Raw genomic sequence first — 26,433 nt, 5'->3', positions numbered from 1 at the left:
AGTGTATCTCTTAAATAAATACGGCCGAAAAAGGCAAGTGTATCTCTTAAAAAAATACGGAGGGAGTATTAACTAAACACTCTTGTATTAAAGTTGAAGTTCTAAACTTTGGTCACTTATATTTTTTGGTCAAAATCTACCACTACACGTCTACACGGTGGTGATTAATACAACAAGAATTACATCGATCACACGAGTGCATTAATCATAGAGAAACTATCACCAACAGGCTGAGTCTGTTGGATCAAGGCAGTGATTTAGAAACCCCCCAGTTTAACTACTGATATCTCATCAAACAATGACACTAATTTTTTGGGAGCATGTTTGCTTCAAAGTAATTGGGCGATATGTGCCTGTATTTTGACCTCCACACGGAGTGGAGTTAGCTGAAAACTTATTATGTATGTGCACTCTAATATTTAAGTAATCAAGTAACTCATTTTCACCAAAAAAAAAAAAAAAAAAATCACCAACGTACTATTTTACATGAAAAGAAGAAATAAGCAATTTTCTTACATGCTACAAAACCCTAGCTAAAGCCTACTCTAATATGTAAATGTCACAACTAATACAGCTAATTGAGTCTAGCTAATCACAAATTCTTATTTACATGGGGTGTACGATAAATATTGTACACCGAAGTTAAAGTTAACGTAAAATGCTTAAAAGTTACCCTTATATAGGTAAAAGTTATCTATTTTTTACTGATAAATTTTTTCATTTTAATAAAAAATATTTCTTCAAAATCAATAATAATGTATAAATTTTATCATTTAGCCCTTTAAAATGTTTATCTATCAACTTCTTTTAAATAATATAAAAGTTAGAGAAAATTGGGTAAAAGTTAGAGAAAACTGGATAAAAGTTATGTTGGTGTACAATAATTTATTGTACACCTTGTGCATGCAAGACCTTTTGCTAGCTAATAGCATTCTAATTAAGATTAGGGTCATTTGCCCATGGTCGGAAAGGGTTTAGCACTAATATAGAAAGCTAGCTTAATTTGCTCAATTATTTCTAATCATTACCTAAATAACAATTTTTAATTCTATTAATTGATTTACCCAGAAATTACTCATAGGTTTTTACTCACTTACTCTACAATGTCATCAAAACAATTACCTACATGTTTGGTGACTCTTACATCTAATCAATATATTTGGTAAACTAAACATGACTATCAAATCTACTAACCACATAATTCACTCTGAATCACAATCATATTGACACTATTTTTGTAATACTGCAATTAATTATAGTTTCTGGAATTTGAGTTCTCGTAATTCTATAATGGGGAATTCCGTGATACCCATTTTCTACGAGGTTTTCTGAATCTATACTGGGTATACCATTAAAAAAGGTATACTAAGGGTAAAATAGTAGCTTTTATTGGCATATTAAGGGTTAAATGGTAAATTCATGTAATAAATTGAGTCTGTCTCACGAAAAATAACATTTATTTTTGACTTGTGAGTACCAAACTATGTTGATTGGAATCAAATAAAAAAGAATCCATGTTACCAAATTATGTTGTTTGGTATCACATGAGAAAATACAACTACTTTTCTTGTACCAAACTATGAAGTTTGGTACTAAATAAAAATGCAGAATGTTAGTATACCATTTCAATGGTATACCTAGTATAGATTAAGACTTCCTCCATTTTCTACACCCAATAACTATTCGATTATGCCTAAAATAGTCGTGCACTAACACCGATGACCGTAAAAGGGGTTGTTTGGTTGAACGTAACACAACTTTTTTTTTTATTCTAGTCGGTTGCATTTCCTAGGAAATACAAATATACTTTTAATCGACTACATGAAATAAAACTTCTACTTATCTAATCGAGAATAGTTAAGGCACTTCCTTATGTCAACCAAGCATGTAACAATTTAAGCTTCTCAATACCATAAACTTCATATGCATTTTTATGTCAACCAAACAACTACTAAATGTCGTATGTGTTATTTATAAAGACACTTTTAATTACAGGTGTTTGTCAATGATCAACTGTTCAAGGGGTAGAAAATGGCAAGACAAGAGAACCAGATTATGCCTTTATGGGCTATACTAGCTAGGACCAATTAGTCTAATCAAAACTTTAAAGCACAAAACAACGATCTTTTCAAATATACTTAACAATCTTAGCCTTTATTATTTAGTACTGTAATTGTGTGATGCAAATTGGTGCCTAACAATCTCAAAAGAAGCTTAACGTATGCTTAAAAAGACGCTAAAATAGCACTCCTCGTGCACGGACGGGGCAGGTGCGGATACCCCTCCTCCATACCCATATTCACCATCACGTATCATCCATGTCGGATACAGAATCAATATCCATACCCGCCTAGGTGACCATCCAAGTAGGTATCCATTACCCGACCCATATAACATCTGCTTATGAGTTATGCCCTCCTACTATCCGCGTATACTCTTTTTATACGGAGTAACCGCATAAGAATATTTTTTGTTAAAAGTTATCAAGTAGTTGTGGGTATTGAGTAAGAATTGGACAAACGGATGGATTTGGAGCAGGTATGATCGAGTTCATATCCACCACTTAGCCCACTACCATAGCGAGTATGACTTTTAACGTCCACACTCTCCACTACCCGCCAAAGTCATACCCATACCAGCTCCAATTAGGGAGGGTACGGTGTGAAATCCACAAAGTTCTACCCACCCGCCCATTACCATGACGGGTAAGACTTTTAACATTCATATCCTTCCACTACCGACCAAAGTCATACCCATATAGCTCTAATCGTGATGGGTACGGTGCGGAATCCATAAAATTATACCCACATGTCATACCTAACTTATTCCTAGTTAACAAAACCAACTGGGTCAAAACGTACACAACCTTACCCCTATAAAGTCATTTTCATTAAATTCAAAATGAAAAAAAAAAAAAAAATCTTCCACAACAGCATTATTCTTACACCTGAATAACATCCAGAATCGTATCTTAACTAGGCGGCCAAAATTGAAAAAAAAAAAACCGACCACCAACTAGGATAATTTCCTGTTAAGTAAAAATTACTGGATCTTAATTATACAACTTCTACAATTATTTACAAAAACGTATGAACTCAATATTACACAACATTTTTAGTCATCAAAAAATAAAATCATCACTAGATGATATAGGCAAGCCTTTGATGACATCTCTGAGAGCATTATAATGGCTTTCGCATTTGTGATCTGAAATTACGTTGCTCGACAGTAATATTTTCTGGAAATGCTGCCCAGGCGGCCATTTCCAGAGTGTGAAGAACTCCTTCGCTTTGCTTCCATTGTTGCTGATACTGGTTTGGGTATCGGGATTTCTCTTTAGATAGTATACGGTGCCAGGAACAAACAACTCTTCATGCTGAACCAAAGCGGGATTTTGTTGTTTAGTTCTGATAACAGCAGTTGGCTTGGAGATTGGGGGATTATCTGTCCCGGCAAGTGAATCCTTGCTTGTTAATATACCTGTTAATCAAGACGCAACTTCTACTTATCACGTAAATAGTAATTACCATAGTTTGATGTTTGAACTTCTTACATATTTCACCACTCAAGGCAGCATATCAAAACAATGCAGTCAAACCTTAACCCCCAAAAGTGTGAGTTTATCCCTAGTCTGGAGGGGATTCTGGAGCTAGACTCTTGGGATAGTATGGTAAAATACTATTAGCAAGTCTAGAGATGAGTTTGAAAATTCAAGACTCACTTAAAATTCTACTTTTTTTCTCCAACTAAATCAAATCATGCCACATTGTTACATTTTATCCTACCAATTATCTTTTTTGTAGGAGTTAAGGTGAGTCTGTGGAAAATGTGTAAAAATAGGGAGAGTCTTGTGTCAGTCTGAAAACTCTGGATAATGAAAAAGAAGGTAAAAGTTAGTGGAAAGTTGATGTGGCAGAGTCTGGAGTTAGAGTCTAAGTGATAAACTCACCCTAAGTGGAAACCTTGAAAAGAAAACCCAAACCCCGTTCTTGGCTACTTTAGGGAAACCTATGGCGAAATCACCAAAAGACTAAACTCATGAAAGAGAATAACAATTCTAGCATATATCAAAGAATTCCTTAATAAACTAAAGTTCATTTGCCTTAAATACTGAGCTCAAACACAAGGTCACCTAGACGGTGAGCACACATAAAAGCAAACCAGCAAAATCAGCAAATAAGGTAAGAATTAAGCCAATTGATGGTATAAACTACATATGAAGTAACAATTTCAGGATGTGTGCAATTTTACGCTTTGTCCAATATGAATGTCCTACAAAAAACAGCAAATTTTGGTTATTTTATTTCCCATTAGCACTTTCACCCACCTATAGAAGTGAGTATGATTGATGGTAGTGATTTTTATATTAAGAAAACCAAATTTTCAGTGGTGAAAATTACAGATAAATTGAAACAGTAACTGTTTCCAATGGGTATATTTACAACTTTATAAGGACACGGGGTCATACCAGAGTGGTTGGTTTTGCTTCTAAAATTTGCATAATCAGCCACTTTCCGAGCTACATCTTGTACTGAAGACATGACCAGTTTTGCATTCATGAGGAGTTCCATAGCACTTTTCCAATCTTCCTTCTCCAAAACACTCATCCTATAGAAGATCAGGAGACGGATTCAGAAATCAAAATGGCTAGCCGTGATTCATGACAGTCGACAAGGGCAAACCAGTATATATACACAAAATAACTTTCTTTTATATTACAGCGTATTATTAAAACAGAATGACTTGTCAGATTTACACTAGGATGACGACATAGTATGATAGTACACTACCGAAGAATGGAAATCAACTATATTACCAATGCATCTGGGATATTAAGCAAACATATATGCTGGATGCATATGCAGATAAAGGAGGGAAAAATTATGCTCTCTTTTGTTATTCTCTAAAGGGATATAGAGGAAGAAAAACACAATTAGCAAATACGCAAAAGAGGGTATTTGTTTTGTGGGAAATGGAAGAGGGACTTGGATTTTCTAATTGCTCTTTGTTAAAATGCTTGATTGTTTTGGGGGGATAGAAGGGGAATGGGAGTTGGAAGGGCTGAACCAATTTCTAAATACCTTTAGCGGGGTTAAGGTATTTGAGGAGGTCAATTGAGAGGGGCACAAATTGACTAAAATGTCATTCTGAAGAGAAGGAAGGGTGGTTTGATAAGAAATTTTGGGTAATTTTATTATTTATTCCCCCAAACAATGGACGAGCAATATGCCGATGAATTCCCATATATTAATCCCAATCCCAATCCCATCCCTATCCCATTCCAATCCCTATCCCACCATCAAGTCCCAAAGTCCAATTACCACATGCCAAACGCCAGGAAAGGGTAAACATTTACCAGCAAAAGGAACCCTCCTTTTCAGCCTCAAGCACCATAAATATCTATCAAACTCTGGTACTCCAAACACGTCAATATTCGATAAACAAATCAATCTACGTAGGCGACACATTGTTCAATACAACTTTCTAAAGTCTTTAAGTTATCAAGGAAAAGAGGTTGTTAGTCAAACACTCACCCATTGCTCGTTGTAGTCATTACTGATTCTTGTTAATGAGGATTTCAACTCCTCAGCCTTCCACGTCATATGTGTATTTAACACGTATGTACTGGAAAATACACATTAGTACATGCTAGGGCTGTTGGGCATAATCAATTCAGACGTATTAGAACAAAAAGGGATTCCTTGTATACATCACATCCAACAAATCCAAATCTTTCAAGGCTCCAATTATCACAGCTACATCATTGGTTCATACTCAAGTTAAAGAATTACAAGGAAAATATGACTCCCACTTTCCAACCTTCCCCAGTATTCTCAGAATTTTCGACCCTACAAAAAGAAGGTTGAGAAAAAGAAAAAGAAAAAGAAAAAGGGAAAAAAAAAGGAAAACAAGAAAACATCAGTAGAAGCTATCCAGTGATATAGATTCCATGAGCTTGCTCAAAAGCATATATAACGAAAGATGATGCCCCAACTCTCTAAATTTCCTGTCCAAACTCTATTTACCTAATACTCACTTATTAGCCATTCAGCCTCCAACTTTCTTTGTGCGTGTAACAATAGCATCATGAGACAAGATCATCATTTGAGCAAACCAATAACATAATACTAAAGACATTATTAACCTTTTCCATCCATCTTCCTCCACACAACACAGTTTCACCTCAGGCTCGGAAACAGTATGATAGAAGAAAAAAAAAAAGAGAGCACGTGAGAAAAGTGAGAAGCCAGTCAGCACAATGTCACGAGCCATCTCTAAAATCCCCTCACCAAGGCAACAAGGCAACGGAAGTCATCGCATGGGCGCTATCGATAAGCGGCAAGGCAGCAACATGGGCCACGGGGACGCGCCTGGCACTGACAGCACGAGGAGCACCCACCCCCTATGGAGGATTATTTTGAATTAGTCACAATTTCCTAGTGAACACCCACTTGACAATAACTCTATAATGGGTTGTTTGGTAGGTCAAACGAACATGGATCGGGAAGAAACTTGGGGTCCCGCATATTTTGGCTTAATAAAGACAATGGTCGGGCCAGAATTAGGTTTTGTGGCCCGCAAAGGCCCGATGGTGCAGCAAACTTCTCGGGATACCTCCGGAAGGTTCTAGAGTGCTCTCGGGTATTCTAGCTTATTTTTCTTTAGAGTGTTCTAGCATGGATGACTCTAGAACACCTTTGTACATATTTGTGAAGTATTCTCTAGAAGTCTCCTTGTATCTTAAGGTTCCTTTATAGATGGGAACTCTCTAGAAGTTTAGGGAACACTCTATCAAGAAGGTTATGGATTGTTTTAGACATAGAAGTCTAGAGGACCTTAAGGGCCTATAAATAGGCTTTGGCATTCATTTGTACAGATCAACAAACACTTGTACAATTCTCTCAAGCAATAGAAAGCATTCTTAAAAGCCATAAACACTTAGCCTTTTCACACTTATACTTCTGTAGCATCACTAAGCATTAGCCAAGCATCAGAGTGTCTTTGACTAGTAGTGAGTGTGACGCTAGTATACAGCGTGTTAGCCGAGTAGCACGTGACAACAAGGACCCCTTTGTAGTTGTCCTTTGACTAATTTTCACTAAGAGGCTGAAGCAAACCCTCATGTCAACATAGGGAGAAAATCCACCCTCTTGACCACCCTACAAGGCCATATATTCACAAATAGCATGCCAAATCCTTAAAAATTACATGCCATATTTCACGAGAGTACAAGACCCGACACACATATATGATACTTAAGTACTCAACTCTAAAAAGTTCCGCATCATCTTAATACTTCACCACTGGGTGTAACAAGCCAAGAAAAATGTAAAGTTCTCTACACTTGAGAGCCTCTAAAAGCAATAAGATAATGGTAACACTTGAAAATCAGAATAATAAAAGAAGCTCACGAATTTTGTTAACTGCTACAGTATAATGATAAGTATAATGATAACAGATAGTGAATCGGCATAAAGAAAGGGCAATACAGGAGGTACACTTGTAGACAAGCAGTGTAGACTCTAGTAGACTGGACATATAATATGAATTTAGTCTTTGGAAATTCTAAATTAGAAACCCGAAAATAAGACCTATATTCACTAGGGCCGGGGGAAAGTGAGCTCTCAAAACGATGATCCATTTACAGACAACCCCTAACACATACCGAAAGAGTATTGACCTCCTTATAAGTTGTAACTTCTATTTCCAAGTTGTACAACTTTTCTTCTAGAGCTCTATGAGAAAAAGAAAGAAAAAAAAACTCAACTCTTATACATAGAGAAACCCCAAATAGAAACACAGAGAAATTGCATCATTTGAAAATAAATTACCCCAAACGCACAACCAGAAAAAACTTACTATTTTTTCCTTGCATTTTTGTGTTACGGTAGTTATGATCGGTTCCCATAATTATTTCCTCTATAAATATAATATATCATAAGTGTCACCATCAAAATGCTGCATCTTTTTCCAGTTCTTGTAAAGGTGTTCTAATTAAACTTGTTAATTTACACGAAACAAAAAAAAGCTCAAAATATTGTTTTCTTCTTGGATTTTTGTGTTTCAGTAGTTATGATTGGTTTCCATAATTTTTTCTCCTTTATAACTCCAATATCTCACGAGGGTCACCCGGTTCAATTGCAAACAAAAGGCCTGGTGATTTTGATCTGTCGACAACCATGACCCCTTTCCTAGCAACGAAAGGGTTCACTAATTGCTCAAATAAGGATCCACAAAACAGCAACCTCTGGCACATCTCTTTATAGGGAAAGCAACATCATTTCAGTATGGGTCTCACCATTAGTCCATAGGCAAGGTTAGAGAAGGTTCAAAATGTTTAAGTTACTGATCTAATTTTGTAATCTTTTCAATGTGTTTCTATTTCTTAAAAGAAAGGAAAAAACCTTTTTACAAGAGTTAGCGTAAAAAAGCTCAAGGTGCACCAAGGCGATAGGGTCTTGTTGCCCCTAGGCGCGCTTCAGTGCGTCTCGTTGAAATGAGGCGCACTTTATGAAGATCAAAATTTTGACTGAAGTGCGCCTCTGGCGCTTTAAGTGTGCCTCGCCTGGAACTAAAAAAGTGCTTACACCCTATTACCTAGACACGCCTTAAACGCGCTTTTTCAGAAACTGACATAGACAAGACCATTTCCTAGATGACACCAACAAGAGAAAAAAAGTTCTTCCAAATAACATTAAGCAAAGAGAAAACTCACCACTACTTAAATTGCAGTCACGGAAATTTTAGGTCAGAATCGCTCAAAGAAAATAAGGGTGGAAGGTAAATAAGGGCAGAAGTTTTGGAAAATAGGGGCGGTAGCTTACAAGTCGGTTTGAATTATTTCATTTCTCAGCCTTGCCAAAGAAGCGACACTCAACCGAGGAACAATGTCATCCTGCAAGAAGATGACAGATATTACTCTAAAATAATTTACTTCTGAAAACGTGTGGGAAAAGACTCTCCTAATGATCCCAGAATGCCTACCTGCATGACAACAGTGCTGACATAGTCACGGCAGCTTTCAGCAAGCTCTTTGGACACACAAGGAGGAGGAGCAATCCCAACAGCAGTTACAGTACTGGGATCAAATCCTAGTTCTGTGGCTGATTTTTTACGAAGCATCATTGCCAATAAAGAAGCTGTAGAAGCTCCAAGAGAATGCCCCACCAACCGCAACCTATAACCCTGTAAGGGAATCAGGCCAAAATAACAAAGCGGAGCAGGTAAGATGTAAACATGTTCATTACTTTTTTGATATTTACCACCTACAAAGTTTCACTTTTTTCATGTTTACCACCTACAAAGTTCAGGGTTAGGAGTGAAACCAACGTAGTTAGTTGAGTGGGACCCACATGGATGGTAAATTGGATGGATTCCATTAAGTGGTGGTGATTATAAAACATTTGATAAGTTTTAGGTGGTAAGCGTAAAATTCCAACTTATAAGGTGGTAAACAAAAAAAAGTGAAACTTTGTAGGTGTTAAATATGAAAAAATCCTAAAAAAAACTCAGAAAAAAAACAGATATCAAATTGAGCTACAGAAAAAGCTTCACCAACCTCGTGTTTATGCAAGCACTTCTTTATCGTTCCCATTTCATGATTCAGAAACCAGCGAGCAGCTTCAGCAGTACCAAAGTGGGTTGAGTAGCCTTCGAAGGTGACATCTCCATCACTTGTTGACACAATATCAGTTACAAGGTCATATACTGTATGAGTTCCACGAATGCCAAGAATTACAAGTTTTCTGCGCGGATCGATACCGATGTAATAGCCAGGTCTCATCACGCTGGAATTCCTGATAAATTTCAGGATATTACTTTCTCGAAGCATGCTTAATCTGGCGAGGCCTGCAGGTGTGTCCCTATACGATCCTCTAGCTAATTCCAAGTGATATATAAGGTCTTCTACCTAGTTCACATAAGCATCAAGAAGAGAGATAGTTAATAATCTTAATACAAACAAAAATAGAACACAAACAAAAATAGAACAGCTTAGTGTGAATCTTGCAGCAACTGGTGTATTGGTTGATTAACATAATTTAAATTTATATAAAGACATTAATTCTAAAATTACCACGGATTCGGAGGTGATTTGAGCACCCTTGACATCTTCATGTGGAGTTGCAGATGCTTGACGAAGATACATAAGGTACAGTCCAATTGTGAGATCAGCAAGGCTCCAGTCTTGTATTCCAGTCTTACTTCTCTGGATACTGGCAATAATTTCAGCAATTGAATGACTACTAGGTGGAATCTTGCTTTCAGAACCATTTCCTGCTACGTAAAACAACTGCCCCAGTTACCAACTGAAAGAATGAACAACACTTCAAAGAATACCCCATACAAACAAACAATCAAAAATTGAACTTCCGACAAAAAGGGAATCCCACGGCGTAGCATGGTCAATGCCTCGCCAGTTTCTTTTTGTTTGATGAATTTTATCTTCTTTTGATGGTAATGAAAAACAAAGATATCGGCAAGCAAAAGCTTGTGGTTGTATTTAACTGGTTAAGTTGGAACGGTTGAGATTAAATATGTGCATTATGCAATTTTTAAGTAAGGTCAACATGACACCATGACAAAAATAACTGTTCTAAAAGAAATCATAAATAAGGCCATATGGAAAGCTTTAATGCCACTACTCTCAGGGCCCGTTTGCTAGCCGCTACTAAATGGTGGGGTGAGAATAAATCTTAGTGTTATTTGGCAAGAAAATAACATTATGATGTCCATGGTAATGAAATTTGTCTTAAACTTTGTGTTTTTCTTCATAAATTTGCATTCTCACCTAATACCACTCCCCAAATTTTAATGGATGGTAATGGAAATTTATAAAGAAAAAGAGATAATTTTGAGTGAATTAGCATTACCAAGGGAATGGATATTGATTTTCCTTACAAATTCGTACCCATTGACACCATTTATCGCCGGCTACCAAACGGGCCGTCAATTCCTCTACCCGGAGGGATAATGAGCAGGAATATAAGCAATTCTATACAAACAATTACAAAGAAGTTGTTCCAAATAAACCCTTGACATAAAGCTGAAATCCCTTTCCTGACTAACAACTTCCTGACTAACAACTTAGCCATTCAGTTAAACGTTTATTCCATTTAATAAAAAGCCTCGTATCCAAATAACAACAAAAAAAAAATTACCAGACCTGGGAAAGCCCACCTACAAAGCTGTAGTGCAGGTTCAAGTGCCTTTGTAAGCCATGCAAGTTCCACCTTCCGCTTACTATCATTCACTTCATCATCATCAGAGCTGTACTTTCCAACTGCGCGATCAAAGTCTGTCCTATCAATGAGCTCGGGCCTCTTAGACATATCACACGAACCTTTGCTTTCAGACTTTGACGATAGTGACCGATACCTGGTAAGAGCGCCATATACGAGCATTCCATATGATTCATGTTTCTTTAGTATGTGCTTATCTACAGATGATTTTAAAATTATAATAATCAGATTTAACAGAAGAAATCAGAATACTAGGACGAGCAAATACAGGCTAAGTGCTTCAGCGTAACAAAACAAAGATCGTGGTAGAAAAGCGACCAAAATGGCATAAATAAACTGGTTTGACGTTATATAAAAGAAGGTATGCACACTGAGCTACCATATAGATTTACCAATGGAAGGCAAAAATCAAGCAGCAGAAAGAAATAAGGGCCAATCATGGGATAGAATCATGGAGCAGGAAGAGAAGTTGCATTTTGAGCATCTAACTAATGCTTACATTCCAAGTCAAAGAAAGAGTCCTCTAGGAAGCGTTACGTTCAGATGTATGGTTTGAGACAAAGAAACCCCTACACTACTAAATGTTTAGGGTTTTCCCCTATAAATTCCATTCGGGTCAGAAGTTTCTGAAATATTTTTTTCTACTAACAACTGTGATCAGCTACTGATGTTATCATAGAGCAATCGATCAAGATACAAAAAGGATATGACTTAAATACTTAATATGTACCATTTTTCTATAGTTAAGTTGAAAAAGGTAGGTGACTTAACTTCTAGTTGAAATACAAAGAATAAAGACAACAAACGGTATAGATCTAAAGTTCCAAACACACAAGGCCTGCGATATAGACCAACATCAAAACGGAGCAAATTATAATAACTAGTCCCAAGCGTCAAGACCACTTAAATCTTCATATGCAATGAAATTGTACACTCTGATGTATCTCACTCGAGGCATCATAGTATTCATAAATGGACAAAGTATACCTATACAATCATGCATTACTTTCAGGAAGAAACCTCCACTATGTTACTGCGACTCTTCATTTTACCACAAGTACCCGTGCCGAATAGTCGAATACTCGACAGTCAAACATAAGTACGACACTATGATACTTCATTTTTGGCCAAAATTAGGCATGATTTCCATAAAACAGTGTTTGGCACTTGGAAAATTACCCGTGTCGGGCACTCACAAATAAATGATTCCAAATCAAAGTCAAACTCGACCTCATTATAACTATCCCTGAAGCTTCAAGTTTTCAAATTGTGTGCACCCTATTGTCCCTTTGGTTTCACACACACACACTGAGAGTCATTCATACGACGGAGAATGGCGTGGCAAGGATAATTTGCAACTGTTTAATCAAAATCTTCAAATTATAAGCAGGCAAATTTTCCAAATTGAAGATTCAAAAACAATAAAACCCTTCAATTTCAACTGTTGTATCATAACTAAATAGAACTGAAATTGGTTACACATACAACTGATTAACACCACAAGAATCCTTCTTTGAAGCTGAAAACTCAATCCAACATTCAAATTAGCATTCTAACAACACCAAATTAATCTTCAATTGAGCTTGAAATTCCACAAATTATGTTACTCGCATTTTAACTATATATGATCATAAGTATCACAAAACACAGCCAAAATCATACAAAATTAGAGTTACTAATAGCGAAAAAAAGATCATGCAAATTCCAATTCACTAAAAAAAAAGGAAATGAAAATTGAAAAAACAAAAAATAGGGAATTTACCGAATTGATGTAAAATACGGCGCAATGAAAAAGTCGCCATTGTTCACCGATTAAGTGCAGAGTGAGAGAGTGAGAGGGGGTTAAGGAGGTTGGTTACGGAAAAAATGGTGAAGGGATTATCTGAAATACTTGAGGTTAGTATTGTCAATTTGTGTGTTTACTGTGTGTTATTCGTAATGTGTTTGTAGAGACGAAGAAGAAGACGATACGGGGAGAGAGAGAAAAAGGCGCGGTGGACGGTGGTGCCGCTTTGATACGGGGAGAGAGAGAAAAAGGCGCGGTGGACGGTGGTGCCGCTTTGGGCTACGTTAACTTGACACATCTGTAAAATGAACTTCATTAACGTCTGTTGTTTGTTAGTTTAGTGGTGATTGGTGTTGAACTTGGTAAGGAGAACCCGTGTTTGATTCCCGCGATAATAACTGGAAGGGGACTGGAAACTAACCACCAGAAATCACCCCGAATCCGAATTAGCCAAAAGAATGAACCGAGTGCTAACACCAAAAAAAAATTAAAAAAAAATGATCCTCATTATTCGTGATTCCTTGGCCCATTTCCACGTCTTTAAGAGTGGAAATACGGTATTTTAGTTTGCTCTATACCTGATTATCATGAGCCCGGTCCTCTGGTCCGACTCGAAAATTTGCGGATTTGGACATGATTTTTGGGAAATTCAAAGTTGAAATTTTTGTATGGTCCGGCTCGAAAATGACCCCAAAAATCCGCTACTTTTGGCCCAAAATAACAGGTTATGAGCAGACATTTTGACACGAAGTTTGCCCCGGTCTAGCCCGACCCGACCTAATAGGCAGAATTTTAAGGTGAGGTACAGCGTAGCCGGTACTTTTTTTAACGCAGAAACGAAGTTAGCTTATATTACATTTAAAAGGGCTCCAAAGGAACCTAATGTTTTTAACATGACCAGCAAAAACAAAGGCCAATTATGAATCCGATCAGACCAAAAACCTTCAAATCTAACCATAGCTAGTAAGACTACTTACGCATAAGATCAGACGGCTTCCTATATTACAACACCCCCAAGCCATGGAGTACCAATAACCAACTTGGATTGTTTTTTGCAACATAAGCTAGGTTAGATATATTACAACAAAATACTTCTGAGTTCATAATCGGATTGAATTTCAAACAGCTAAGACTCCCCTGCGGGTGGATCTCTTGAAGAGAGGTCTGCAAGACTTTTTTCGGTGGCTGGAAATAATAGGTGCGTTCTCCATCAATGTTGCGGCCAATATCAGCAAGATCATGTGCTACACCATTAACTTCGCGGTTCACATGTTGAATTGTCACGTTCCAATCTCTTTTGAGCAAAGCAGTCACATCCACTAGAATTGCAGCAAGCTGGTGATCATGGTAATCTTCTGGTTTTTATCAGGTTCTAGTTTGCTCACTTATCTTTCCCTCAAAAGAAAATGCTCACTTATCTTATCAGATGATAATCAATTATCGAATGTTATTTTACTCAAAACATCATTATGAGAAACTATTGTGTATTTTCTTTTAATTGAATGATAAATAATTAATAATGTATAAACATAACCATGCAACACTTTACAAAAATCATCTATCAAAATTTACTAACAATATAAAAAATTTAATAAAAAACATGTCAAAAATAACCCAAAACTGGATAAAGTTACCCTATATACAATATATTTATTATACACCAAATGCTACAATAATTATTGTTGGTCCAATACTTGTTACTTGATTCAATTTCACCCATTTTTTAAGAGCTTGGTAAATGGGTTTTTTTGGTGTTAGCACCTGTTCACCCTCAGGGCTAATCCGAATTCGAGGCGAGTTCTGGGTGGTTAGGTTCCAGTCCCCTCCCAATTGTTGCTGCGAGAGATCAAACACGGATTCTCCCTACCAAGTTCAGTCTCAATCACCACTGAACCAACAAGCAATTGGTAGAGCTTGGTAAATGGTCTTCAAGTTAAAAATGTTATTGGGCCTAAGATTTTGGCTATATGGACCTTAATAGATATATTAATGCGCTAATAGTCACACCCGGCCCACTTCCATATGCCCTAATTAGGGATTTAGGGTCTCAAAACCCAGGCATCAACTTCATCATATCCTATAAATTCCCGATCAAAATATTAGGGTTTCATCATCTTCAACCTCATCTCCACCTCCACAGTAGCGTCACTACCACCCTTCATCCTCTGTCGCCATTATCGTATCTCCCTTCTATTTCAAAACTTAATTTTTTTCTTTTTCGCTTTGTTTTTCAGATCTACGAAGTTTTGATTCATTTATTTTTATAAAGTTAGAATTTACGGAGAGTAATTGAAATGATGATTGAACTATTTTGTTCCCTATTGGTTTGATTCGCCGATATGATGGCAACAATGTATTAGCTCTATCTGATCCTATTACTCATCTCCCCCATTTTCATCAGCTTTTTCTTTAATTAATTTTCTTTTCTTCTATAAAATCGAACGATTTGATGAACATTTTCATTAAATCCTTGAAATTTCAAGGTTTGATCGCCGGAATGATGGCGAATTCACGTATTCGTACTCTGATCGTTCTCTATTTTCAGAATAAAAAAAAGGTTTTCGTTAAACAAACTCATTATAATTAATTTATTTTTCATGATTGAACAATCTTGACCTTGAATGAATGAATAATCAAGGTTACTTAATTAATTTTAATGGCTACCATTTTTGGCAAAGGATTGAATGCTAGGCAGTTAAAAAGACTAAATTATCCCTGTTGAAACCATTGCCTGTGCGGGAGATGTGAGATGTCTCGTCAATCAATAATTTTGTTGCAATTTGGTCGATAAATGCATACCATAAATATGACGTAATTTATTCATTGATATAGATTACTGGACTCTAAAAAAATTGATAATCAGGATACAGTGATTTGGGTTAATTATACAGTATTTACTGTGTGACATTGTTGAAGCGAATTGAATACTTGGACATTTACAGAATAAATACATGGAGTGTAAGCAAGCATTTACAGAATAATTAGGTATAAGCAAACTTTGGCATAATGATCTAGTGTGTATTGTTAACTCATAAATGGCTGACTCAAATCTTGATTAGTTTAAATTAACTTTTAGTTAAGAGTGAATTTGTTCTTCCATTCGAAAATCATAACATAATTCTAAAAAAATTGACTGTTTGGTAGATCTAGCACGGTAATCTTGACGATTTGTTATAGTTGCGAGAATGATTTTAATCTGATTGCGTTTAATATTCGAAGCAAATGTCTACCAAGTATTATTACACAAGAAAAGGCAAAAAAGAAAAAGATGCGTTTTTTCACCGGTACAAAATAATGGACGTCCTTTAGTAAATATGGTCGCGGGTCAGGCTGGGCCGGGTCGAGCCGTGGGCCTAACCGGCTTGGCCCATAGCAGGCCCATGTTGTTTCGTGACGGACCGGACGGGGCCGAAATGTTAAAAATAGGGTTCAGGCCCGGCCCAAGCCCCCAGTTTTTTGTGCCTAAGGCTAATTTTACTAAATTTAGCGTGGTTTGTTGTGGCGGGTCGAGTCGTGTCGTGCTTTTTCCAAAAAATAAGGCACAGGCTCGACCCACGACTTTGTGCCCGTGCTGGGCCGTGCTATTTTTGTGCTTGTACCGGGCCAGGTTTTTTTGTGCTGGGTCGGGCTTCGGGCTGACCCGACCCACAACCATCTTTACGTCTCTATAAGATTCACTAATAGATGTTAGGGGGTGAGAGAGATACGAGGGAGAGGGCGGGGGGGGGGGGGGGTAAAGATGGTCGTGGCCCGGCCTGGCCCGGGCTTTGGGTCGAGCATAACCGGGTCGGCCCACGACAGGCCCACGTTGTTTCGTGCCGTGTTGTGCCGGCCGAAAAGTTTAAAAGGGCCCAGGCCCCCAAGCCCACGGCCCACGGGCTTTCGTGCCGGGCTGGCCCATCGTGTAACGTGCTTTGTCGTGCCGTGCCCTGTCGTGCTTTTTCCAAAAAAATAAGGCACAGGCCCGGCCTATGGCCCATGACTTCGTGCCCGTGACTGGCCGAACTTTTTTCGTGCCGGTCGGGGCTTCGGGCCAGCTCGGCCCACAACCATCTATAGGGGGGAGTTGTAAACATCTCTTGTAGTTGACATCACAAGCTTGTATTTGACTTCACACTATACGGAGTACTTTTTAATTTAAAAAGAATACTCCCTCCATTCCTTTTTGATCTTCCTGTTTCTATAAATGTCGTTCCTAAATGATCTTTCTATTTCTATTTTCGGACATGACTTTTTACCATAAATTTCCCCATCATCCCTTATTTAATTCATTCACATTTCCCCATTCACCCACCAACCCCACTTTTATGATTTTTTATTACTTTAAACAAAATATATTTCAAAAGGTCTTGCGCGCACAAGGTGTACGATAAATTTATTGTACACCAAGATAACTTTAACCCTTTTTTTGTAACTTTATTATAGTTTTGATTAACTTTTATATTAGGTAAAAAAATGATAGATAAATATTTTAAATGATTAATTTTATACATTATTAGTGATTTTGAAGAAATAAGTTTACTAAAATGAAAAAATTTATCACTTAAGAAAAGATAACTTTTACATATAAAAGCTGAACTTTTAAGCATTTTGAGTTAACTTTTACTCCGGTGTACAATATTTATTGTAAACCTATTGTAAATAAGAATTTGTGAAAATCTTTTATCTCCTTCATTTCTTTATTACTTTCCTTCATTTATTTATTACTTTCTTTTACACCCAATCATTACAAGATTCCATTTTCTTATTTTCCACCCCAAACTCCAAATATGAAGATCATTTAGGAATGGAGGGAGTACAATTTTGGATGTCAAAATTCGTAAATACACCTTTATTTTTGTGTGTAAATTTCTCAATCTACCATTTGAGTAAGCCCAAGTTTGTAATTGCTTTTCTTGGTTTGCCAACGAACACTCGAACTTGAATTGGTGAGATTCTTTATTTATCTGCAGTTTCCTGGTAAAATCGTCAATTGACGTGAAAATGAGATGTTTCTATATTAAATCGTCAACTCATTTGTCGATTTGTTAACTCATAAATCGCTAACTAAAATGTTATCAACCTAAAGTAAATCAATACTTAAGTTGTCAATTTTGTGCGATTATTAAAGAGTTAGACGTTATTTTGTCAATAACAAGCAATCGTGGGCGTTAGATAAGTAATTAAATGACCGTATAATAAGCAGAAATCATAAAGAAAAAGACATTAAAATATGTACTTCATTGCCTTCAAAATTTACAAAATTTCACATTTTCAATATCAGATGTCTCAAGCTTGGCCCATCAATAGCTTGATCCAAGGGTTGTACGGTTGTACCCTTTTAAATTCAAACCCACAAAACCCATATTCTCCAGAATTAGGGTTTATCGGAAATTAGGGTTTCACAACCTTGCTGTTCTCCGAACACGCGACGCCGCAATATCAAGATTCCTCTATAAAATTAACAAATTTCCAAGTTTCAATTACAAATCGTTTTCATCTTCCTCCAGTTTTTTCAATTTAATTATTTTCTTGTCTTCTTCAAAAGTTTCTTCGATCATTTTTGCGATTGAGAGTTCGAAATGACGAGCAAATTTTCCCTATTGGGATGATCCGTCAGTATGATGGCGATTATTTGTATTAGCTCTATCTGATCCTAATTTCTCTCCTTCCAAGTTAATTTTTATTTTCCCCCTAAAACTATTCTTGATTTTAATTTATTTTGTTGCTAGATTAATGCATACTCGAGTGCTTTATAGGTTAAATCATATCAGTACCTTGTTAAGCTCATTTGTTATGCTAGATTGTTTTAAGGTCGCCATTTTTAGGGATTTTCTTGTTCATTTATTTATTTATTTCATTGCTTGAGAATTCCTTTTTAATGGCGACTACACTATTTAAAAAATATTTCCCAATTTTGTAGAATCTGAATAAATTATAAAATTGGTGGAAAATAATAGAGAATGAAGTGATGAACAATTGTTTCCTATTGGTTTGATTCACCAGAATGATGGTGTTAAATGTATTCGTACTGTCTGATCATTCTCCATTTTTTCGTATTTTTCTGGGATTTGATTTTGATGAATTTATTTAATAATTTGGGGATTTACAAAATGCTTTTAGAGAAGCACATATCGAAGGCTTGACCGGGTAAATTAAATCTCTGTTTGAGCTCAATATTTGTGCAAAATTGATTTTTATGTAATTTGTCGTTGCAATGTTTTTCTAGCTCTTTTTAATTAGCTGGAAAATTTCTGAAGTAATGACGAATATTTGCAAATTCTTGCGCTTTTTTGGGTTTAAAATCATTTCGAAAACAACAGTTTTGATTGGTTTTGTTTAACTTGCTGAATGCTTTGTTTGGAATTTTGGATGGCTGTCATTTCACCTGTATTTTGTGCAAAAATTTGCAGATTTTGCAAGGTCCATGAAACTGCAAATTCTGGATTGAACAGATTTGTTAAAATCGTATGAAATGATGAACAAAATGAACCACTTAAACAAACGAAAACCGAACACGAAACTAACTCACTGATCTAGTTAAAGTTGCAATCTTTTCCGGATTAAAACGAGATGAACTCACTGAACTGGTTAAAGTTACAATCTTGTTGAACGAAATGAACTTACTGAAACTGGTTAATGTTTCAATCTTGATCTGTATTACTGAGTAGAACGAAATGAACTTACTGAACTGGTTATAGTTTCAATTTTGATCTGTATTAGAACGGAATGAACTCACTGAACTGGTTAAAGTTACAATCTTGATCTGTATTAGAACGAAATGAACTTACTGAACTGGTTAATGTTTCAATCTTGATCTGTATTAGAACGAAATGAACTCACTGAACTGGTTAAAGGCACAATCTTTTTTTGGGGATTAGAACATCGATACAAACTGGACTGAAACGAGGTGAACTCACTGAATTGGTTTGGTTAAAGGTACAATTTTGGCTTGGATTCAGATTGTTTACCAACTAGACTAAAATGAAATGAACTTGCTGAATTGGTTTAAGGTACAATCTTGGCTTGGATTCAGACCTCTCCAACCGTTCTCTGACTTTGGGATCCTCGAATCACCTCCGAGGCTAGTTTTACCAGTGTCACTTGTGGAGGATCTCATCACGGAATCAGAATCACTCAACCAGCAAGACCTCTCCAACCGTTCTTAACTCATACCGGAACACATATGATTCAGGACAAATCTACAATACTGCATATTACGGAGTAACTAGATGCTCCATTTTCTGTGCTGTAGTATGGAGAATTCTACTGCATTTGTATGTCAGTGCCAGAAGTTGTGCTCTCAAAAGGATTTCAGATATGTTGTAGTGATGTAGTCTAGTCTGATAGAGTTGAAGAGTTTCTCTTAAGCACTTGATGAGTTGGTGCTCACTGCTCAGATTGTATTGTTCAGACAACTGCTTGCTTACTTTCTGTTTCTGATGTACTTTGGTGGCAACACTCGGCTCACGTTCAATCTTCTGGTAATTTACCCTTTTAATTGTTAGAGCTTGGAACTCTGCACAATAATCTTATTGTAAATTTCAGAAAGAAAATATCAACTGATACAGTGGTAATATCTGATTTTGGACATAAGGTTACTGCTTTCATACAAAGATCAACTGCTACAAATCTACAATGCTGCAGCCTGCAGATACTCATGTTAAGTGTAAAGATGCCAAATCTTCTCTACTGAATTATAGAGCATTCTACTGTTATTGTATGTTTATGCCATAAGACGGCTCACATTTAGCATTGTATTGTGTTCTCCTGTGGAAACAATATATTACTCCGTAGATTAATAAAAATGACAAGTTAGTTGGTGCTCAGATCAGAAGTAATACTATTATTGTTTTAGGCAACTTCTTGTTAATTAGTTGCTTTTAATTAGCTTGATTCACTAATCAGACTTCAATACATTCTGTATTTCTGTGCATACTCTGTGTGAGAAATGTGACATCTTTTATGACAGTTGTTGATCTTGTAAAATGCTGTTACATTTCCTTCCTTTTTTCATTTTTCAGCCAACTAAGTTAGGAAGCAGGATTCTACTGGTATGAATGTATGATCACTGATCAGAGTATATATTTTGTCTTTTGCAGATTTGCAGAACAAGATGCAACACAATTGTACCTAACAAAAGAGCAGAAAACAGAAAGGTTGGAATTCTGTGGTCTTTTTGATTAATTATTAAGAGTTAAAGAGGCAAAACTGACAAGTTACAATAGACAAGTTATACCGCTGACAGTTGTGTATAACTGTATAATTATCAAAATTTACCAAATTCCAGCTCTTTGTTGCAATCAAAATTTGCAATCAGGTGAAACAAACCAACAAACTCCACCTTTTGTTATACAAGAGTACAACTATAGATGTTATTTTCATGTGCTTGCTTTGAGTTTTGTGCAAACTGATCACAATAGGGTTGGATTAGAGCTGATCTTCATGGGCCCGGCCCGAAAATTAGCGGGTTTTGGGCAGAGTATCTTGGCCGGCCTGGCCCGAACTTTTAAAAAAATTACGGGCTTTGGGCAACGCAAAACAACATTTTTAGTTATAAATTTGGCCCGGTCCAAAATGGCGCTAAAATTGGCCCGACCCGACATAATGGTCAGACTTTTATGCCCTCGGCCCGACCCGACCCGCCTTTTGACCAGGTCTAGGTTGGATGTGAAAACGGTGATAAACCTAACCAAATTTGTAAACATAATACATGTGTTTACAAATTTTAGATTGTTCCTTAGAATTCTTTACACTTACTATTTGCACAGATTCCAATGCAATATCTAACCACTAATATATCTAATTTCGTATGTTAAAGTTGATATTCTAAAATTACATACCGAAATCAATCTAAATAGATCTTACGTGATAACGTTTTGATGTACAGAATAGTGAGAATTTACGGTCAAAAGTTTTAATACTTTGGACACATATTTCATATTTCAAGGCGTAAAGAACTTTCAGAAAACAGAGCCTAGATCACTACGACATCATGTCATACGTTCATCTCTGTATATGACTGTATTCATTCGTGAGTCCTAAAAGCCAAGTTTTATCCGAAAAAAATCACTTTCTTGTTTTTGTTTTTGGTGTAAAAATCAGGAATATATAAAAACATGTTGACAGTGTATGCTTTGTTAGAAAAATATATCCGTTATGGGGGTGCAAATTAAACTAAGCATTCTCCTACAATCAGTCCCTTACTACAGACAAACACAGTATCTGCTGCAGAAATTTGTGAATCTTTAAAAAGTTGCAGAAACATTTTGCTTTCTTCTTTTTAAACATATATTTAACATTTCATCAACTTTTCACTAATATTATGGGTTGATTAAAGACAATATGCTTTACATCTGATGAGTATAAAATCATTCTGTAACATTTTCTGACATTTTTTGAATCCACATACTGATTTATAAGATGGGGAGTAATGGTACTACTTATGATCATGATTATGATTGGGAGAAAGATTTGAGTGAACTTATGTCAACAAAATCAGGTGTAAAAGGACTTGTTGATTCTGGTATCCTTAAAATCCCCAAAATGTTTGTTTCTTCTGACAGGAATCATCTGAAGCAAGCGAACTCTGATAATGATGGTATCGAGAATCAAGTTCCAATCATAAATCTCGAGGGTTATGAAAGTAAAAGGCGTATGATTATTGTTAATGAAGTATTAGAAGCTTCGAGGAAATGGGGTATGTTTCAAGTTATCAACCATGGAGTTCAAACAGATGTGATGATGAACATGTTGGAAAGTGTTTGTGATTTTCACGAGCAGGCGAAAGAGATGAAGGAGGAGTATTATTCACATGATTCTTCGAGGAAGGTGTGGTATTATGCGACTATTCACCCGGTTCTTAGAGCTGCATTTTGGAAAGATACAATTGCTTGTGAGTTTGAGAACTTGACAGCAGATTTTGAAGCCTTACCTAAAATTTGCAGGTTTCAGTTAGTAACTCTTCTTCTTCTCTGTTTTAGTTTAACAACTGAAAATCTATACATTTTGGGGTGTATTAAGTACTAGAGCTGGTAATGGGTTGGGTTGGAATAAGGTTGACCCATTTATAGACTGATGAGATTTTCCCAACCTAACATGACCACTTAAACGGGTTGAGATTCTCAACCCAACCCGACATGGTTATACTCCGGGTTGACCCGAAGTTGACCCGTATAAGTTTTTTTTCCCGTTTTAAGTGCAAGTTTCTTTGAATTTTATATCTAAAGGGATCAGTTTTTCGAGGCAAATCTCATTAAAAAAACAAAAACTAATACTCCCTCCGTATTTTTTTAAGAGATACACTTGGCCGGGCACGGGTATTAAGAAGAATAATTGAATGAATTAAAATAATAAAGCAAGTGGGGTTGGATAGATATTTTAATAATTAAATATGTGGGGACCATGTCATTTTGGTGGGTGGAGGGTGGGGTGAGTTTATGAAAATATTAGTTTAATAGGATGGTGGGTGATGGGGTATATTAGATGTATTATTTAATTAGATGGTAGGGTTAATAAGTTACTAAAATGGTAAGTGTATCTCTTAAATAAATACGGCCGGAAAAGGCAAGTGTATCCCTTAAAAAAATACAGAGGGAGTACTCCAATATGTATATATATAGAGAGAAAAATAAGTATTGGTGGCTGGTAGACGTTAGTTTAAGTTTTTCATATTTACAATTTGTATAAAAGCTAAAAAGACCCAAAATTAATTTTTTTTTTAAGGGTTGACCTGACTGAATTAGTTATATGAATTAAGCGGGTTGTTTTTTGGTTCAAAATTTCAACCCGACCCAACCCATTTAATTAAACGGGTTGGGTTTAGACTGTTTAGTTGGGTTGACCCATTTAATTAAACGGGTTGAGTTGGGTTGACCCATTTAATTAAATGGGTTGAAAAACTTGACCAACCCTTTATTATTGGGTTTGGTTTGGTTTGGGTTGGGTTGTTGAGTTGGGTTCGAGTCGGTTTGTTGGGTTGGGTAAGCTTACCAGCTCTATTAATATAACATTTGTATTGTTGTGTATTGAATTCTGCAGGAAGCCTATGTCTGATTATGTCAAACACATTGTTGAATTGAAAGGGAAGTTATGCAAGTTGCTTTCTGAGGCTTTAGGGTTAGAGAGTGACCACCTTGAACTAATGGAATGCATGGAAGCTCGGAAGTTGGTGGGTCATTACTACCCACCTTGCCCCGAGCCGCATTTGACTCTGGGCACGGTGCACCATACTGATCCTTATTTTTTAGCCATTCTGTTACAAGGCGACATAGACGGACTCCAAGTCTTGCATCAGAATCAGTGGGTACACGTGCCGCCGGTGGAGGGTTCGCTTATCGTTATGATAGGTGATATGCTGCAGGTAAGACATCGTTTTTTTTTTCACCTTAAAACCAAAATAAGCTCAAATATGTTCAGATAAAGGTTTTCCAAAGCCTTATTTTGGCATACACAAAAAAAAAAAAAGCTTTTACTATTGCGCTGTTGCACATAAAGATGGTCACGGGCAGGGCCCACGAGTCATATATTTGATTCTGTATCGTGCCGGGTCGGGCCCACACATTTGACTATGTATCATTCTAGGCCGGGCTTCGGGCCGGGCATGTGAGCCATGTGCCCAATGGGCCTGACCCATACATTTGGCTCGGTATAATTTCGTGTCGAGCCCACACATTTGACTCTGTATCGTTCCCGTACGGGTTTCGGGCCGAGCCTATGAGCCATGGGCCCAACGGGTCGGGTCCATACATTTGGCTCTGTATCATTCCGAGTCGGGCCCACACATTTGAATATGTTTCGTTCCGGCCCGGGCCGAAAGTTCAAAAACAGGCACGGCCTTGAGCCACATTTTTTTTTGGAAAAAGCACGACAAGGCACGGCACGCTAAATTTATTAAAACTAGGCTTAGGCACGACGGCCCGACCCACAACCATCTTTACTTGCACACACTAAACTTTCCCATTTGGTTTTTTTTCGTGTAGGTGATAAGCAATGATATGTTCAGAAGTGCTGAACATAGAGTACTGGCAAATCGAAAAGGACCCAGGTTATCAGCAGCATGTTTTCTGTATCCAAATAGCAGAAATAACAATCGAAAATATGAACCAATACAGGAACTTCTTTCTGATAAAAATCCTGCAGTTTACAAAGAAATATCACAGATTGAATATCTCAAGCTTTTCAGTTTACATGGAAGTTGCAGTACTAAAGTTCTTCCTCATATCAAGCTTTAAAGAATTGTACCAACAGGAATAATCATTGAACTTAGAAAAGTTCAATTCTTTCCCCACATTGTGAGAGTATTTGTGTTAATTCAGAAACCCCCATATAATTTGATATTCAGTTCAGTTAAAAATCAAGTGTTTATTTCAATTGTTGGACTGTTTTCTGCTCTGTAAATGTAGATCTGGTGCTGTTATTGTAATTCACAGAACTTGTAATCACAGACTTAACAGTATAAAAGTTGCAACTGCTGCACACACACACATACACCAAGTTCGCAACTGTGCTATTCTTAAAGATGCCCAGCCCGGCACGAAAAAGCCCAGCCCGGCCTGACCTGGCATGAAAAAAACACGGCCTGGCCCAAGTAGAAGTTGTGGGTTGTGGGCTGCTTTTTTTTTTTTGGAAAAAGCACAACACTGCTCGACCCGGCACGACAAAGCACGCTAAATTTAGGGTTACGCGCGACAACCCGTGGGCAAGGGCCCTATTTTGAACTTTTCATCCCAGCCCGGCCCGTCACGACCACAAAGTTGTGGGCCTGGGCCGGTCCGCTTTTTTTTTAATGGAAAAAACACGACAAGACACAACACGGCTCGACAAAGCACGTTAAATTTAAGCTTAGGCACGACAGCCTGTGGGCATGGGCCCTATTTTGAACTTTTCATCCCAGCTCGGCCAGACACGATGGAGATTGAACTTAGCGTGGACCTGACCCGTTTAGGCCCATGGCCCGTTAGCTCGGGCTGACCCGGCCACGACCATCTTTGCACACAGCACACCCATATGCCAAGCACACCAATGAGGTCTTGATCTAGTGGTTAAAACCTAGGGTATGTGTACGATAAGTTCCAGGTTCGAATATCACTATCTTATTTACAATTTGTATTGCCCTACATGGCTCATTCGCGCAACAAAAAAACATAAGTCAAGCACACGAACAGGCTCACGCACGTGAACGCACGCACATGCACGGTCACGTGCACGTATCCCTTTGGTTAATGTTAAGGTCACTCTATATATCTTACAAAAGGAATCCTTGTCTTACTACAAATTAACTCCATTTCACAAAACTTCCTTTCAAGGAAAAGGGTGAAAAGCTAGAAATTAAGATAGGATCCATACTCTTTATGATATTGCACTGATTTGGTCTCTTTATGTAGTCAAATGACACTTGGATACAGAATTTCATTGATTAAAAAAGAG

General features: G+C 37.0%; 2 protein-coding genes and 3 non-coding genes across 8 annotated transcripts; 4 read left to right on the top strand and 1 right to left on the bottom strand.

Moving 5' to 3' along the window:
* Positions 1-2,867: 2,867 nt before the first annotated feature.
* LOC110784265 (uncharacterized) lies at positions 2,868-13,334 on the bottom strand. Of its 3 annotated transcripts, none has more exons than XM_021988702.2 (8): positions 13,003-13,334; positions 11,165-11,437; positions 10,076-10,275; positions 9,560-9,910; positions 8,986-9,186; positions 8,826-8,896; positions 4,469-4,608; positions 2,868-3,480 (listed from the first exon to the last, which is right to left on the bottom strand). In XM_021988702.2, the coding sequence occupies exons 1-8, from the start codon at positions 13,040-13,042 to the stop codon at positions 3,122-3,124; spliced, it is 1,635 nt and encodes a 544-aa protein (XP_021844394.1). In that variant the 5' UTR covers positions 13,043-13,334; the 3' UTR covers positions 2,868-3,121. The 3 variants fall into 3 exon arrangements, with proteins under 3 accessions (XP_021844394.1, XP_021844403.1, XP_056684450.1); XM_021988711.2 differs by having other exon boundaries at positions 11,165-11,376; XM_056828472.1 differs by lacking the exon at positions 13,003-13,334 and having other exon boundaries at positions 11,179-11,396.
* Positions 13,335-15,313: 1,979 nt separating this feature from the next.
* On the top strand, positions 15,314-15,403 carry LOC130462295 (small nucleolar RNA Z102/R77). Its single transcript, XR_008922391.1, has one exon. It is a non-coding gene; the product is annotated as a small nucleolar RNA Z102/R77 (small nucleolar RNA).
* A 3,177-nt stretch (positions 15,404-18,580) lies between these two features.
* On the top strand, positions 18,581-18,665 carry LOC130462297 (small nucleolar RNA Z102/R77). The gene has a single exon (XR_008922393.1). It is a non-coding gene; the product is annotated as a small nucleolar RNA Z102/R77 (small nucleolar RNA).
* A 301-nt stretch (positions 18,666-18,966) lies between these two features.
* LOC130462296 (small nucleolar RNA Z102/R77) lies at positions 18,967-19,050 on the top strand. The gene has a single exon (XR_008922392.1). It is a non-coding gene; the product is annotated as a small nucleolar RNA Z102/R77 (small nucleolar RNA).
* Positions 19,051-22,198: 3,148 nt separating this feature from the next.
* LOC110782392 (1-aminocyclopropane-1-carboxylate oxidase homolog 1) lies at positions 22,199-25,360 on the top strand. Of its 2 annotated transcripts, none has more exons than XM_021986540.2 (3): positions 22,199-22,958; positions 24,046-24,367; positions 24,987-25,360. In XM_021986540.2, the coding sequence occupies exons 1-3, from the start codon at positions 22,429-22,431 to the stop codon at positions 25,236-25,238; spliced, it is 1,104 nt and encodes a 367-aa protein (XP_021842232.1). In that variant the 5' UTR covers positions 22,199-22,428; the 3' UTR covers positions 25,239-25,360. The 2 variants fall into 2 exon arrangements, with proteins under 2 accessions (XP_021842232.1, XP_021842240.1); XM_021986548.2 differs by having other exon boundaries at positions 22,202-22,952.
* Positions 25,361-26,433: the final 1,073 nt, after the last annotated feature.

This window comes from Spinacia oleracea, chromosome 5 (genome assembly GCF_020520425.1).
Source record: "Spinacia oleracea cultivar Varoflay chromosome 5, BTI_SOV_V1, whole genome shotgun sequence".
Taxonomy (NCBI): domain Eukaryota; kingdom Viridiplantae; phylum Streptophyta; class Magnoliopsida; order Caryophyllales; family Amaranthaceae; genus Spinacia; species Spinacia oleracea.
This window is presented reverse-complemented; position numbering and strand designations above follow the sequence as displayed.